We start from the raw sequence: 15,547 nt of genomic DNA on the forward strand, positions 1-15,547 counted from the left end.
TTGCTCTCCAAATATGAAAACATTACCATTTTTGAAGTCATGACTGAAAAAACCATGCTGATAATTCCCAACTCTCAGTATCTCTGGGTCTTGACCTCTCTTGAAACTCAGATTTTATGTACAGAAACCTGTTGGACATCTCTGTCTAGGCGCCTCCTCTCCACTTTTCTAAAACTGAACTGATACTCTTCCTCTGCAGGCCATCCATCTCTTCCTCATCCCCTCCTTCCTTACTTTCAGTGAAGTTTCTCTCATCTGCCTAGTCAACTATAGCAAAATTCCTAAAAGTCATCTTAGAATCTTTCCTTTCCTTCCTCTACTATATTCCATTGATCATTAAATAATATTGATTTTTCTTCCTTAAGATCTCTCAAATACATCGCCTCATCTGAACAGCCACCGATACAGTTCCATCCCCTATCATTACTTATCTGAGCTATAACAATAACCTCTTGCCCTCCTGGATTCAAGCCTTTCCTTTTAATTCATCCTCCATACTAAAGGCAAAACAAACTAAAGCTGAAATCTCTTCATATTCTTCTACTAAGTTACCAACTATTATTAGGATATCTATTTCTGCCCCCTGGAATGTACATAGGAGTCAAGGATAGCACCCCTTAAAGAAAATAAATTTTTTAGATATCAAATTTTTACCTACTTTTATCCTTAAGTATGTCTATAAGAAGTTGAAATATATGTAATGTCCAGTTAATATAGATATATATGTGTGTGTTATATATATAATTATATATATATACATTAACATATATATAATGTATAATGAAAGATAGATAGATGACACTAACTTATATTTATACCAGAGATTATCTGATTTTATTTTATTTATTTATTTTTTTAAGATTTTATTTATTTGACAGAGAGAGACACAGCAAGAGAGGGAACACAAGCAGGGAGAGTGGGAGAGGGAGAAGCAGGCTTCCCGCTGAGCAGGGAGCCCGATGCGGGGCTCGATCCCAGGACCCCGGGACCATGACCTGAGCCGAAGGCAGACGCTTAACCATCTGAGCCGCCCAGGCGCCCCAGATTATCTGATTTTAAAACTCTGGGTGCAGAGACCCCATCAATTAATGGTAGATTATAAACACAAAATAGAATGAAATGGTATAAAGAATACTGAACCAGAGATTAAGAATCTAAGGGCATTGGTCCTGGTTCTGATCATATCTCGATTTGAGATTGAAAAATAACTTAAGGTCTATGTGTTTGAGTTTCCCTTCTTACAGAACGAGAAGGGATTTAGGCTAGATTAGAGGTGGCAAATAGGTCTCAACTCAGGTGCCAACCTCCTTCAATTTGAAGTGGTTGCCTGAAGAGTACGGGTATGCATTTGGGACCATCAACATTATGCCGAAATCAATTAAGAAGGTCTGTCAGGGTTGGGGGAGAGAAAGTGATAGCATATATGCCCATATTAGCTATCCCAAGAGTAGATAACCTTTAAGTCCCGGCTCTAGGATTCAATATTTTTCTGCCATATAACAATGAGAATACATTGAAATTGTTGATCCTCTTTGTTCCTTGGTTACCTTCAACTGTTCCAGTTCCTTTAAGATATATTAGCTCACAACTGAATGTGACTCCAATGCTAATATTAATATTTAAAAATTTCAAAAGAGGCAGACTTTTACAGTATTTTCAATATTTCTTTCTAGATCTTCCACCTCCTCCCGTGCCACCACCTGCTATAAAGTCACCCACTGTCCAGTCCAAGGCACAGCTGGAGGTGCGACCTGTAATTGTGCCAAAACTCCCTTCTATAGAAGCAAGAACAGACAGATCATCAGATAGAAAAGTAGGCAGTTACAAGGGGAGAGAAGTATTGGATGGAAGACAAGTTGCTGATATGAGAACCAATCTGGGTGATACCAGAGAAGCACAGGAACAGCAAAATGATGGCAAAGGACGAGGAAATAAGGCAGCAAAACGAGACCTTCCACCAGCAAAGACTCACCTCATCCAAGGTACTCATTTATTCAAAGAGCAAATAAATACAGATAGAACATATGTTTGCAAGTTGCACTGTTAGGTTCTCTTAGGCCATATGAAAAGTGATAAGATTTAGAAATTTACTCTCTAATGGAGGAGACAAGCATGCACTCAAATAATTTTAATATAATTAAATTAAATATGTAACATTATATAAGACTTCCTTGGACAGTGCCAGTTGAGTTGGGTTTTAAAGGAAAGCATGATTCTAACAGGTTAAACAGAGAAAAGGGGATAGCAGGTAAAGGAAGTAGGTGGAAAAAAAAACGTGTGGATGTAAAAACAAATGTTTGGTGAACATTGATTCCTAGTTTGGCCAGACACAATAGTGAAAGATAAAACTAGAAAGGTCATTGGGCCAGACTGGGAAGTCTGGGAATAGGATCTAGAGTGTGGGATTTATGATATAGGCAGTGGTAAGCCAGGAAAGAATTTTGGACAAGAAATGACAGAATCAGATTTTTAGAAAAATAACTGGCAGCACTCTATGTGAAGGAAGAGGCATTGGACTTGTGTAGATGAAGGTACCAGATCATTGTAAAATATCTAGGTATAAACTATGAAAACACTGAATTAAAATAGTTGTGTGGAAAAAGGAGAAAACAGCCTACATTAGCATTTCAGAGAGAGAACCAGTGGTGACTAATCGAAAGTAGAAAAATAGAATGAAATTATGGGGGCGCCTGGGTGGCTCAGTCGTTAAGCGTCTGCCTTCGGCTCAGGTCATGAGCCCAGGGTCCTGGGTATCAAGCCCCGCATCGGGCTCCCTCCTCTGCGGGAAGCCTGCTTCTACCTCTCCCACTCCCCCTGCTTGTGTTCCCGCTCTCGCTGTGACTCTCTCTGTCAAATAAATAAATAAATAAAATCTTTAAAAAAAAAAAAAGAAGGAAATTATGGAGTAAAGCAAAAGTTACTCAAATGTTAATTAGATGGCCCTGTTGGCTAGTGGAACCTAATTGTACTAACCGATGTAGAGAAAAAGAAAAAAAAATAAACAGAAAAGATGTCTTAGGGAAAAGAATTTCGATTTTGAATGAATTAAGGTGCTGATAAGAGCACAGATATGAAGAAAATCAGTAAGACTTTAGAGAACTAAGTTTAAAGATCAGGAGAAAGGTTGTGAGTAGAGAGGGGGTTTTAGAAACAGCAACATGGAGGGGAAAATTATATGAGTTACAAAGGCTAAATTATCAGCAGTGATACACTGGTTAATGTTGAACAATCAGTTCTCTAGGAGGAAAGCAAAGCAAAATCCTAATTTGTAGCCATTTACTCACTTCTATTGGGTAGTTAGTTCCAAGATGGCTGGTTTCAATCTGCTAATACGAAGTCAGTGAAAGTGGAGTTGGGAAGACTTGGGTACTCTTTTTTTTTTTTTTTTTTTGAGAACATGTGAGCCAACTCCAACACACCAATAATCAGCAGTGATTATATTCAAAGGTTAAGCACAAGAATGACTTTCTATAGTGGAAATTGAGATGGATCTACCAAGAGATAGAAAATAATCAGGATCTCCAAGCCAGAGAGAATAGTATCCTAGAAAGAATGGAGGAGGAAATTTTAAGATAGAAAGAAGTCTAAAATGCCACCCAGAAGTAAAAGTTGGGTGTCAACAGGAGGTGGGGGCTGGGGGAAAAACACATGAGGATTTTGCAATATGTTATTTGTGGGTGGTATTCAAAAGAATTGTTTTTAGTATTGTAGTCAAAATAGAAGCCAGACTGTAGGGGGTTGTAAAGTAAATGGAAATTGTGGAAGGGAGGTGATGAGCTCTTTTCAGAAGGTGGGGAAGAGGAGACATTGGCAACGAGTTTGCCAGGAGGGCAGAATTTGTAGAAATGCTTTAGGATAGGATTATTAGAGACGAAAGAGAAGAAACCGTTTAGGAGAAAGAAACACAAAAAAGGGGGAGATTGATGGAAGAGTCTGAAAAGAGTGTTAGGGAAAGGAATCTTAGAAGCCTGTAGGGGGCAGGCACTTCAACTACTACTGTATTTTAATAGATATATTGCAGTAAGATTAGACATTAATCTCTTGTTCTGTTTATTATGAGCCCCTGGTCATTAGCAACTTTCTTTCAAAATGGGAGTCAGTTTCACTCTGTTCTGTGACAGGAAGCCTGAACTCCTAATCCAGGGTGGACTCAGCAGTAAAGTGATAAGTAAAAGTACCCTTCAGGCAGATGCCTCTGTTATGTGACGCAAAGCACTTGGTGTTATCGCCACAATCCAAAGTTTGAAAAACAGCCTTTTTATCAGTTAAGCAAAAGGTGATCTGGCTCTGAACTTTTGACCCAGGAGTAGTGGGATTTATAAATATAATGTCGTGACATATATTATGAAGTTATATGTGGCCTGAAAGTATAGACCAATTTGCTGCTACAAGTAAGCTTTCTCTAAAGCATTGGGATTCTTCAGGAGAAGATTTTACAAACCAAAATGAAATTATTTTATTAATCTTTAGAAATTTAGTAAGTTGTCCTTTGTGTTATAAAAATATTTCTTTTTTTTTTTTTTAAAGATTTTATTTATTTTTTTGACAGAGAGAGACATAGCGAGAGCAGGAACACAAGCAGGGGGAGTGGGAGGGGGAGAAGCAGGCTCCCCGCAGAGCAGGGAGCCCGATGTGGGACTCGATCCCAGGACCCTGGGATCATGACCTGAGCCGAAGGCAGACGCTTAACGACTGAACCACCCAGGCGCCCTATAAAAATATTTCTAACTAAAGAACTATTACTGGAACTATTAATCTAGAAACAAGGAACCTTATTTCATGGAAAGCACTGGGATACACTGACCAGATTATTATTTTGAAGGTCTTACTTTCCCAAATTGTTATGTGAAGCATAACCCTATGTATATGTGTCATTAAATGATCATTTCTACGCATTGCTATAATTTTCACCTTCATAGTTCAGTTGACATTATTTAAAATGAAAGAGGCACCCTGATTTACATGTGTAATGAATGGTCATTTTTAATTAAAGAGAGTGGTCTTTAAGACTTGAATGACTGAGCTTTTTGCTGACATTTATCTCAATTAGTTCAATTTATTTTTACATATATTAAACATCCACTGTGTTATAAAGCCTTGTACTGGTCCTGATATTTATGTGCAAACATGAACCTTGACCTCATGAAGCTTATAGTCAGAGACAGAGATAGGTATCTATACGTTTATAGATATACTCATATTTGGTATAATGTTTATGATACTATAGTTGAGAGTCCAGAGAAGGGACAGTTAGCCCAGGCTTGTGGGGTATGTAAGGTAAAGAAAGACTTCTTGATCTTTCTTCATGGAAATGATGAATAAGCTGAGTGTTCAGGATGGGTGAAATTTAGCTTGGGTAAGAAAAGTGGACAGGTTATTCTGTCAGAGAAACTCAGCATGAAAAGCTCTGAGGTACATTGAGAAGATTATAAGAAATTTAGTGTTACTAGATAATAAAGGTGGCCAAAGGGGAAGCTCTGGGGGTAAATGAAAGTCTAAGTCATAGAATGCCTGTAGTTCCTACAAGAAGGCAGCTGAGTGAATATGGTTTAGAGAGGAATGACTTGAGGCAGGGATCTATTAGTAGATATTTACAACACCTGGAGAAGAGATGTTGTGGATACAAACCAGGCTATAGGAGCAGAGAGGAGTGAATGGGAAAATTCAAAATTTAACAATTTTTAGTGTTAAAAATCAGGCTCACTTGTGTATATTTGAATGTGTGGAAGAAGTACATTTAAGGAGTACTGGAGAGTGGTTGGAAGGGAGGGAAGACTCTAAAATAATTTCAGTTTTCTGTATTTGTTGTCCTAATGATTAGTATTGTCATTAACTATATTAGGGAGTACAGAGACGAAAGAAAGACATGATGAGGTCAATGTTCGACATACTGAGTTTGAGGGATACTTAAGAGGAAGTGTTCAACATAGATCAGGAGTTGCAGATATAAATTAATGATTTGTCATGATAAAATATTAATTAAATCTACTCATTCATTCACTCAAGACTATTTATCAATGACCTATTACATGTCAAGCTGAGAGTATATCAAAACACAAAACACTGAAAAATACCTGCCCCCATGACAGTTACAATCTAGAAGAGGTTACAGTGTGTGAGAATAGATTAAATTTCCCAAAGTGAGTGGGAAAAAGAATGTATATATACACTACGCTAGGTGTTTAAACCTGCAATATGTAAGATGTACTGCATTAAGAAGAGCCCACAGGAGACTGGCCAGGAAGGGAGGAGAACTAGAAGCTGGGAACAGTGATGTTTAATCTGATGGTGGTTTCCAGATGAAGGGCAGTGACAAGTCCAGAGACATGAGGGCTGAAACATGATGAGCATTATCAAAGTCCACAGTGAATTTCCTCTCCCATTGTAGTAATGTGGGCATGGATAGATTTCCATGGGATTCAGAGTAAACAGGAGTTGTTTCTACTAGTATTGAGTCTAAATTGCTTTAAGAAGCTTTGGTGAGCTGTAAGGACAAGAAGAAGGTATTGATTCATGTAGAGCACAGGCTTAAGGGGAAATTTTGATCGAGAGAGAGATTTTATATTGTAGCCTGACAAAAACTAAAGTTGATGGAGAGAAAAAGATTGATGGAACAGGGACAGAAGATGAAGGTGACAGGATTCTTAATGCTGTGAAGCAAGGGTACAGGAACCAGGAACAGTGGTCTTGATGGACTGTGAGACCCCAGTGAGTCTGAATCTGGATGAGGGGTGGAAATTGTGATGAGTAGAATAGAAGGAGAAAGATGCCATCAAGGAGGACTAAAAAGGTGACATAGGTAGACTGGTTTGGCCCTCCCAGGAGGAGAATGTTTTGTGCAAAGGTCAGGGAGTATTAACTTAGAATGGGTGCTGGTTGGGCTAGAGGTGAGCCTTCCTCACTCTACTGCAGAGAACTTCAGTGGAAACCTCTGGGGAAATCAGATTTCATTCAGGCAGCATGGACATTAGAGGAAGTATCTGGGGGAGGAAAAAAATGCATGAAGAAGAGTTGGTTTTTCGTGTGTTTGGTGTCCAAAGGGTAGAGTGGACAGGCTTTGGAGAGAAGTGAGCAGCTGAACGATGCATCAGTATAAGCAGCACCAAATTAAAAGCAGTATGGAGGGACGCCTGGGTGGCTCAGTTGGTTAAGTGTCTGCCTTCGGCTCAGGTCATGAACCCAGGGTCCTGGGATTGAGTCCTGCATAGGGCTCCTTGCTCAGTGGGGAGCCTGCTTCTCCCTCTGCCTTCCACACTCCCTGCTTATGTGCTCTCTCTCTCTGACAAATAAATAAATAAAATCTTTTTAAATAAATAAATAAAAGCAGTATGGAGATAGAAATTCAGGAGATGGCATTTAATTAGAATGGCTTTGTGTTTTGAGCTAGAAACAATGGCAGGCTTCTGAGATTCAGGGCTCCACAATGTAAATATGATGTTGAAATGGAGGATGACATCTTGGTGTCTGGAAAGTGAACCTGGGCTTGGTTCTGTTTTGGTAATTTGAGGAAACTGGGCTTTGTTTCTATCAATGCCTTGAAATCTTCGTAGTTTGCATAGGGATTTCACTATCCCCTCTGTTTTTACAACAACAGCAGTAGGAGCTCCTCTGGGTGTAGATATTATTAATGCTTTTTTAGAAAAGTGGAAACTAAAGCCTAAAATAATTGGAGATCACATAGTGAAGGATAGGACTGGAAGCTAAGTCTGACTCCAAGTTTGGTTTACCTCTTCTAATGATGTTGGTCCCGAGTGAGTTTGAGGTAGGCAAGAGCTTGTGGAGTGAAATCAACTTGAAGGCCAACCACTACCAGGAAAGACAACAAGGGTTGTTATTTTCTTTTTCAGGACAGTGCTGCCTTTTTAATTATTGTTATAAAATATCCTCATTTATTCCTCAAAAATACTGATGCTTCCTCATTCAGAATTACAGACATAAGTGTGTTACATTATGCCTTGAAAATGTACAATGGTGTTCATATACAATTATATTTCATTACACAGAGGATATTCTACCTTACTGTAGACCTACTTTTCCTACATCCAATAATCCCAGAGATCCTAGTTCTTCAAGCTCAATGTCATCAAGAGGATCAGGAAGCAGACAAAGAGAACAAGCAAATGTAGGTCGAAGAAATATTGCAGAAATGCAAGTTCTTGGAGGATATGAAAGGGGAGAAGATAATAATGAAGAATTAGAGGTATCTATAACTTTTTTCCAATTTCTCAGCATTATACTGGTTGTTATACCAGCCTCAAAATCAGGAATATTTATCAGTCTACAGAAATGTTACTGTTTTAGCACAAATCCTAATGTTAGTGATGCCAGAGACTGAAATTCTGTGAATTTAATGATTTCCCTGAAATGTGTTCCAAAGTTGTAAAGGGTGATAATAGTTTCTTTTTAGATCTAGAGGGCATATTCATCTGCAGATATTCAGATAAGAAATTTATATGGCAATCATGTTGTTAGGAAATGAGAACTATTTATCCAGATAATATATTGCATAGTATTATATTATAGGTTATAAAAACCAGTAAGGTGACAGAGTTATCAGGATTTGAATGAAGGTGCTTAGCGTATGTTATCGGCCACCGAGTAATCACTGGGGTTAATCTGACTGATTTGACCAATATCTCCCACCTTCATTCTTCTGAAAATGAGAACCTGATCCTCGACTCTAACCTTCCTAGATGGAGGAGTATACTTTTTGAGTCAAATATATACTTCTCTGTTGGAATTTATAGATAGGGATACAAGATAGAATTGACAGTACGTCATATCACAAAATCACCTCCTATTTTTTTAAGACAGTGTTTTCCCCATTTAATTAAAAAAAAAAAAGTTGAGGGCAAATTTCTCTTCTTACAAATATATTTAATCCCAAGTAGATTGTTAAATGAATGTTAAACTGAACTTTTAAAAATAGAAGATGAAACATTTTAAGGAATGATGTCTAATTGAATTTTCTGTAATCCCAAAACATTTTGATTTTGACATTTAAAATAGGAAGACTTTCTTCCTACAGTTGTTATGAGAAGTTGTTTTATAAGTTCTTTTATTTGTTTTTGTTTTTTTTTTTTAAGTAAGAGAACCTTTTTGGAGGATAAAAAGTCATCATACATAACTCTAATAACGATTTTGAACTACAATGTTGAGTTGGGGCTATGGAGAGTAGAGAAATCCTCCTTCTACTGCTCCTCTTTCCCCTACCCCACGAGCCCCAATACCCAGATATTGCACAGAATACAGTTTGGTACTTGCAGAGAACTATTGCATTTTCTATCAAAACCAGCTAACGACAAATTAATGAGCTGCCGTGAGCACTTTCTAACATATGCCGGGGAATGAATGAAGAAATATCAACTGTAAGGTTGAAAACATATAAATCAACGAAACTCTAAAACTGTACTCTAAGATTTATTTTCAAATTTAACAAACACTTTTCTCTTACAGGAAACTGAAAGCTGAAAACAACCAGAGAGGCTTGTGAGATCTAATGTGAAAATTATCACTCAAGATGCCTCATGTCTGATGACACATGACGCCAGATAAAATGTTCAGTGCAATCAGAGTGTAAAAATTGTCATTTTTATTCCTCCTATTGGAATACCATTTTAAAAAATTTTATTGGAGTTTTCGATTGTGTTGTTTGATCTTTATCCTGAATGAAGAACTTCCCTATTCCCCTCGCTGTTGGAACAAACCATTACACCTTACTTCCAGCAAGGGAAATATTTGACTTCTTGCTTCAGTCATCAGCCAGCAAGAGAGAATGACACAGTTCTTTTGCATTTTGCCCCTGAGATATGGCATTGCACTGCTTATATACCAAGCCAATTTTTAGCAAAGTATTGATCAGAGATACAAAATTGATTAATCAACCTCATGCCAAGGGCTGTCAAGATAAAATCTTTCTATAACCAACTGCTAAATGCAAATTAAAACATACTTCATTTTAACATGATTTTTCAAATCAGTCTTTCATACCACCCTCTGCTGGGAGAAAATAAAATATAACAAATGCAGAACAACCACAAATCAATTTGAATGGGGTAGAAACATTGTAAATATATGCTCTTTGCAACCCCTGGTGGTACTTTATTTTGTCTTCATTTCAATCGTTGAAGTATATTCTTCTTGGAAATATACTTTTGGATAAGTAGGGGTAAGCCAGTTGGATCTCTGGTTGTCTAGTCATTGTCATAAGTAAGCCTAGCAAAAAACCTTGTTCTATTTTTCAATCAAATGCAATTATAAATGCATATTACAAAAAATGGATGTTTTTAATGACCAATTGAATAAGGACATCCCTATCTTAACTGGCCTAAATTTCTTCTGGTAGTGTCAGTTCAACTTTCAGAAGTGCCACTTAAGGAAGTTTGATTTTTGTTTTTGTAATGCACTGTTTTTAATCTTTTTTTTTTTTTTGGTTTTAAAAGCACAATCACTAAACTTTATTTGTAAACCATTGTAACTATTAACCTTTTTTGTCTTATTGAAAAAAAAATGTTGAGAAGCGTTTTTAACCTGTTTTGTTCATGCTCTATGTTTGTATTTGGAATATTTGAATGATGACAGATGGTGAAGTAACGTGCGTTCTTTATTGTGGGCCATGAACAATGGTTCTTACTTTTCCTGGACTTAAAGAAAAAAGGGTTTAAGTTTGTTGTGGCCAATGTTGAAACTTATAAGATTTTCTTATAAGTTCAAAGAGAGGCATTACTTGCTTTGAATTGCCAAATGATGCCCTCTGACTGTAGATTTTTATCCTTTTTTGTTGTTATATGAATTTCATTGACTTGATAATTGGTGCTATTTGAGGAAAAAAATATATACATTTATTCATACACAGGTATCAGGCCTGACCCCACTGGAAAACAAAGCCAAACAAAACTGAACCACAAAAAAAAAGCTGGTGTTCACCAAAAACTAAATGTGTTCACTTAGATAATTTGAAAGTTACATAGAAAGGGTGTGCAGTACTAAGGGAACAATCCATGTGATTAATGTTTTCATTATGTTCATGTAAGAAACCTCTTATTTTTAGCCATAATTTTGCATACTGAAAACCAATAATCAGAAAAGTAATTTTGTCACATTATTTATTAAAAATGTTCTCAAATACATCATTCTTTCTTGTGTTGATTTCTTTTGTTTTTTCATTGTGTGATCAAATTTATTCCATTTAATCACAAAGTTGTGCTGTCTTAACATTTCACCACTATAGTATCAGATGAGTGAAAATTCTGAACAACCAGGCTTTACTTATAAGGAAAAATTCTCATTTTACTCCATGCAAATTAAAGGTATAAGATCAATCAAAACCTAGAAGGCATTTGATCGTAGAATACCATTTTAATATTAAGGAAGCACTAAAATGTTTATTTGTGTGTATCTGAATTTCAGGTAACCCATATTTGTAAAGTTTGGACCACTTATGTTCCATCAGAAAGAAAATTATATTACCCAAAATATTTGTTAGTAACTATCTGCTTTCTTGTTTACAAATTCATGTAAAATTTCTATAGTTCTATACCTACCATACATTGGGTTGAACATTGTTAAGTTTATTAGATTAGGGTCAGCATATTCAAGTATTAACTTTGGATGGATGAGATGAGCAATAGAATCTAGTGAAGGTTTTTTCCTATGATATATATATATGTGTGTGTGTGTATATATATATATATCATAATGTATATGACTATATATATGTGTATATATATATATAGTTAAATTTTGTGTTGATCACAAATTGAAAAACTGGAAAAATTTTGGACAACAAAAAAGAAGGGGGATGTATTTTGAAGGTTAATTTTACAAAAATGAAGTAATCACCAGCATCTACTTAGGTCCATAGGTCAAGAAGTCAGTTTCCAACTATTTCAAGGGAAACATTGGAGAGACATATTTAATGGCCTAATTTTTCTCTTCCCCTGTTGAGGTGACTATAAGTTAGTCTCTATTTATTTATAGCATGTGATATACATGCAAATTATGTGTATCAGAGGGCCTGGGTTTGAGTCCTGGTTTTGTCACAAGCTCTGTTTCCCTGGACACGTTCCTTAACCTCTAAGTCTCAGGTTTCTCCACCTGTGAATTCAGTAATGCCTACCTCTTGGAGCTGCTGTCATGATTTAGTGAGTTAATGTATATGACGTGGACTCTGTAAACCCCCCCAAACAATATAAGGTATTGTATTTATAGACTGAAATTCACTGCACACATTCTATCCTCACTTTTCACATGTCGTTTGTTCCTAAAAACTTGCAGAGTTAAAAACCTATCAAAGTGTAAGTGTGGTACGAGGAGGGGGATGGTTCCATTTCTGGTGAGTAAAATTCACTGTCAAAGTCCTAATTGTGGAATAAATTCTTGGTGTTTGGTTTGTTTCCCTGCTTCTGAATTCCTGAGGGCCACACAGTGGGTGGTGATATGGCATTTTCAGTACATCTTTCACATTTCAGGTGTGCAAGCATGTCACTTGACTTCAGAAAAACTATCTACTGTATTGGGGGCTGCTCTTCTGCTTAGTGGCAGAGACTATCATTTTCATTCTAGATGAACTCAATCATATCTTTCTTGGTCATTTCAGATATAAAGTCTAGATTTTCTCTTCCCTACCCTCTCTGCAGGGTGGCATCAAGATTCCAGAGGCTGTCTTCTTGTGTAGAAAGTGGGTGTATGTTGGGGGGGAGGGGTGGCATAGGGACTTTTGACATTTTGCTGTTGTCCAAGTTTCCAATGGTCTTCATTTCTCAAAACGTTTATGCTGCAACTTCCTTTTCCCTACCTTGATGTCCCTTATTCATTGACACTCTCCTGATACTTCTAAGCCCTATGATGTAGGTTGGGGGCAGGGAGCAAGGAATGGGACATTCATACGCTCTTCCATGCCATGCTGAAGCTCTGGAGACTTGGGTATGAGGCCCCTTCCTTGGGCCTCACAAGATACTACTGTGTTTCTTTAACCGCTTACCATTTAGGCTGTGTGTGGGTTGGGGGAGGGGGTGGTGGCTACTCCTGAAGTTAAAGGAAATAAGATTTAGTTCTGGATCCTGACCACCTATGCTTGAATCCTGGCTCCATGAGTTACTAGCTGTGAGCCAGGGGAAAGTTACTTAGTGAATCTGTTTTAATCTTTGAGTGGTGTATTAAGAATACCAACTTTACAAGGTTGTTTGGATTAAATGAATTCATACATGCAAAGTACATAGCAAATGCTCAAGTATTTATTGGGCAATACCTCCTCCCTCTCTGATTTTGAACTAGAAAGTGCTGCATAGGTTGCTCTATTTTCAGATTCCTAAAACTCTACTTGACCAGAAACCTCAGTGACACACTCACCATATCTAATTCTCTCACCTCATGTTTAATTTTCTCTTCCCAGTGAGATAGAACATGAAGAGACGGAGGAGGAGGAGAGAGAGAGAAGGGAAGAGAGAGACTATCATGTATATTGCTTGCATGCCAAGTCTTTGGTGTGCAAGACCTTAGCTCTTGCAACTCAGTCTTCATTCTGCTGCAGATTTCAAGAATCTATTTTGAAACCCCAAAGGGAGTGTTGAATTGCTTTTCTATGGTAACCATTCCTTTGCATTTCTCTGGTAACCATCTGAGGGCAGTGTACATAGAAAACCCTCTCATCTGCTGGAAGTATGAAGTGGGATGGTAAAGCAGGAAATAGCCTGTAGCAGGTGCAATGTCTGTTAATATTTCAGTATACGATCTTGCTACAAAAGGATATAATTAAACATTAAAAAGAGGTTACTCTTTAAAAATAGAAGTATCTTTTCTCAAATTCTAGTTTCTCAGCTTATGTCAAGAGAATTTAGCAGAAATTTAAAAGAAAAAAACCCAGGGAGTTGGCACCAGACCAAACTAAATATTGAGCATGAGAGTATAAAGATTACTTTAGCGTTAACAAATTTTAAGGATTTGGGGCGCCTGAGTGGCTCAGTCATTAAGCGTTTGCCTTCAGCTCAGGTCATGGTCCCAGGGTCCTGGGATCGAGCCCTGCATTGGGCTCCCTGCTCCGTGGGAGGACTGCTTCTCCCTCTCCCACTCCCCCTGCTTGTGTTCCCTCTCTAGCTGTGTCTCTCTCTGTCAAATAAATAAATAAAATCTTAAAAAAAAAAAAATTTAAGGATTTTTTTTTTTTTCTAGAAAACTATTGGCATTGACCTTTTTCTTTTCATAAAAGAGTCTGTACTGTAGCCGGACTCCCAACCAAGAACCTTAAGGACCTCCTGTTTTTGGATGCCAAAAATCGGTTCCTATTTTGGTATTGATGCTCAAGAATTTTCCCACATACGAACACACCCCAACTGCAGAGTCCAGTGTCTGCTCATTAAGGTTAGATTTTGTCTGTAACACACCAAATGACTGCCATTTCTACCACAAATATATCATTCTCATCAGCAGTTATATTTTTGTTATTTCCTCATTTTTATTAAATGACCAAAAAAAAATGAAATATTCAGATAACACTGCAAAGACAAGTGACAACTATGCCAAAACCGAGTTGTTGTTTGCTTAGCCCACATGTGTTTCCACTGTAACATGCTGAATTTAGTGGCTTAAACAAATGAATACTCAATGAACAAAAATGTAGAATATGTTGGAAATGGAATGTAAGAAATTCCAGATCTTGGGCTTAAAAATAAATATTTACTCACATGAGGAATATAAATACATAAAGTTATTTTGAGTTAGCAAGTTGGTTTTTAACCAAATCCCCACCTTTTTTTTTTAGATGTATCCGGGGTGTATGAGAAAACAAATGTTGCTTTATTTTTCAAAAAGTAGATAATCCTTTGTTCTTCAAATTTCTTGTCATTCTTAAGAACACACTAGACTAATCAGCATTTTAGGTGCTATTAGTTTAGAAAGTTGCATTTTTTGTCTTTCTCTTTCCCTTATTCCCTGTTTTGAATGCTAGTGAGAGACAGGACAACAAATGAGTATTTAAAAAAATATTTTCAAAGATACTTATTCTCCAGAGGCTCTAAGTCTATGTTTCTCAAGGTGATGTCCATGAACATCTGTCTTCTAGTTATAAATTCCTGATTCCTGTCCTGATCCTGCCGATTCAGAATCCCAGGAGGCAAGGCCTAATAATTTGCATTTTGGAGACAATCCCAGGTAATTTTATGTTTAAAGAAAATAAAGTTCGGAGACCACTACCCTAACAAATCAAGTATATGGTTCATCGTGATATACATGAAACTGGAATGAAATTTTGAGTTGGCAGTGTCTTGCAATCACTTTCAGCCAGGCAATAGTCACGATGTAGTTTTGATTACCTGCTATTAAAAAACAGGTCTCATACAAACAGAAAATGAGCATTTGTCAAATTTTATTTACCTCATTAACAAGGTGATCGGCAAGAAGGTAAAGAGCAATTGAAGAACAGTTGTGGAAGGAACTTAAATATGATTGCTAAGTTAGTTAGCTTTCTATAGGACAATACAAGCAAATGTTAATATTTCTGCTGAACTAGAGAATCATGATGCCTGTCTTTCTCTGTAGGTTAAATAATCAC

The 15,547-nt window shown here is 37.1% G+C and overlaps 1 protein-coding gene across 1 annotated transcript in view; it reads left to right on the top strand.

Moving 5' to 3' along the window:
• Positions 1–11,129, top strand: part of ROBO1 (roundabout guidance receptor 1) — a 1,116,478-nt gene extending 1,105,349 nt beyond the window's left edge. Inside the window, exons 29-31 of the mRNA XM_081798712.1 lie at positions 1,674–1,982; positions 8,004–8,200; positions 9,457–11,129. Coding sequence (XP_081654838.1) covers positions 1,674–1,982; positions 8,004–8,200; positions 9,457–9,471 — 521 coding nt within the window. The 3' untranslated portion in view covers positions 9,472–11,129. The remainder of the gene's footprint in view (positions 1–1,673; positions 1,983–8,003; positions 8,201–9,456) is intronic.
• Positions 11,130–15,547: the final 4,418 nt, after the last annotated feature.

This window comes from Leptonychotes weddellii, chromosome 1 (genome assembly GCF_054177405.1).
Source record: "Leptonychotes weddellii isolate Sample4059 chromosome 1, ASM5417740v2, whole genome shotgun sequence".
Classification (NCBI taxonomy): domain Eukaryota; kingdom Metazoa; phylum Chordata; class Mammalia; order Carnivora; family Phocidae; genus Leptonychotes; species Leptonychotes weddellii.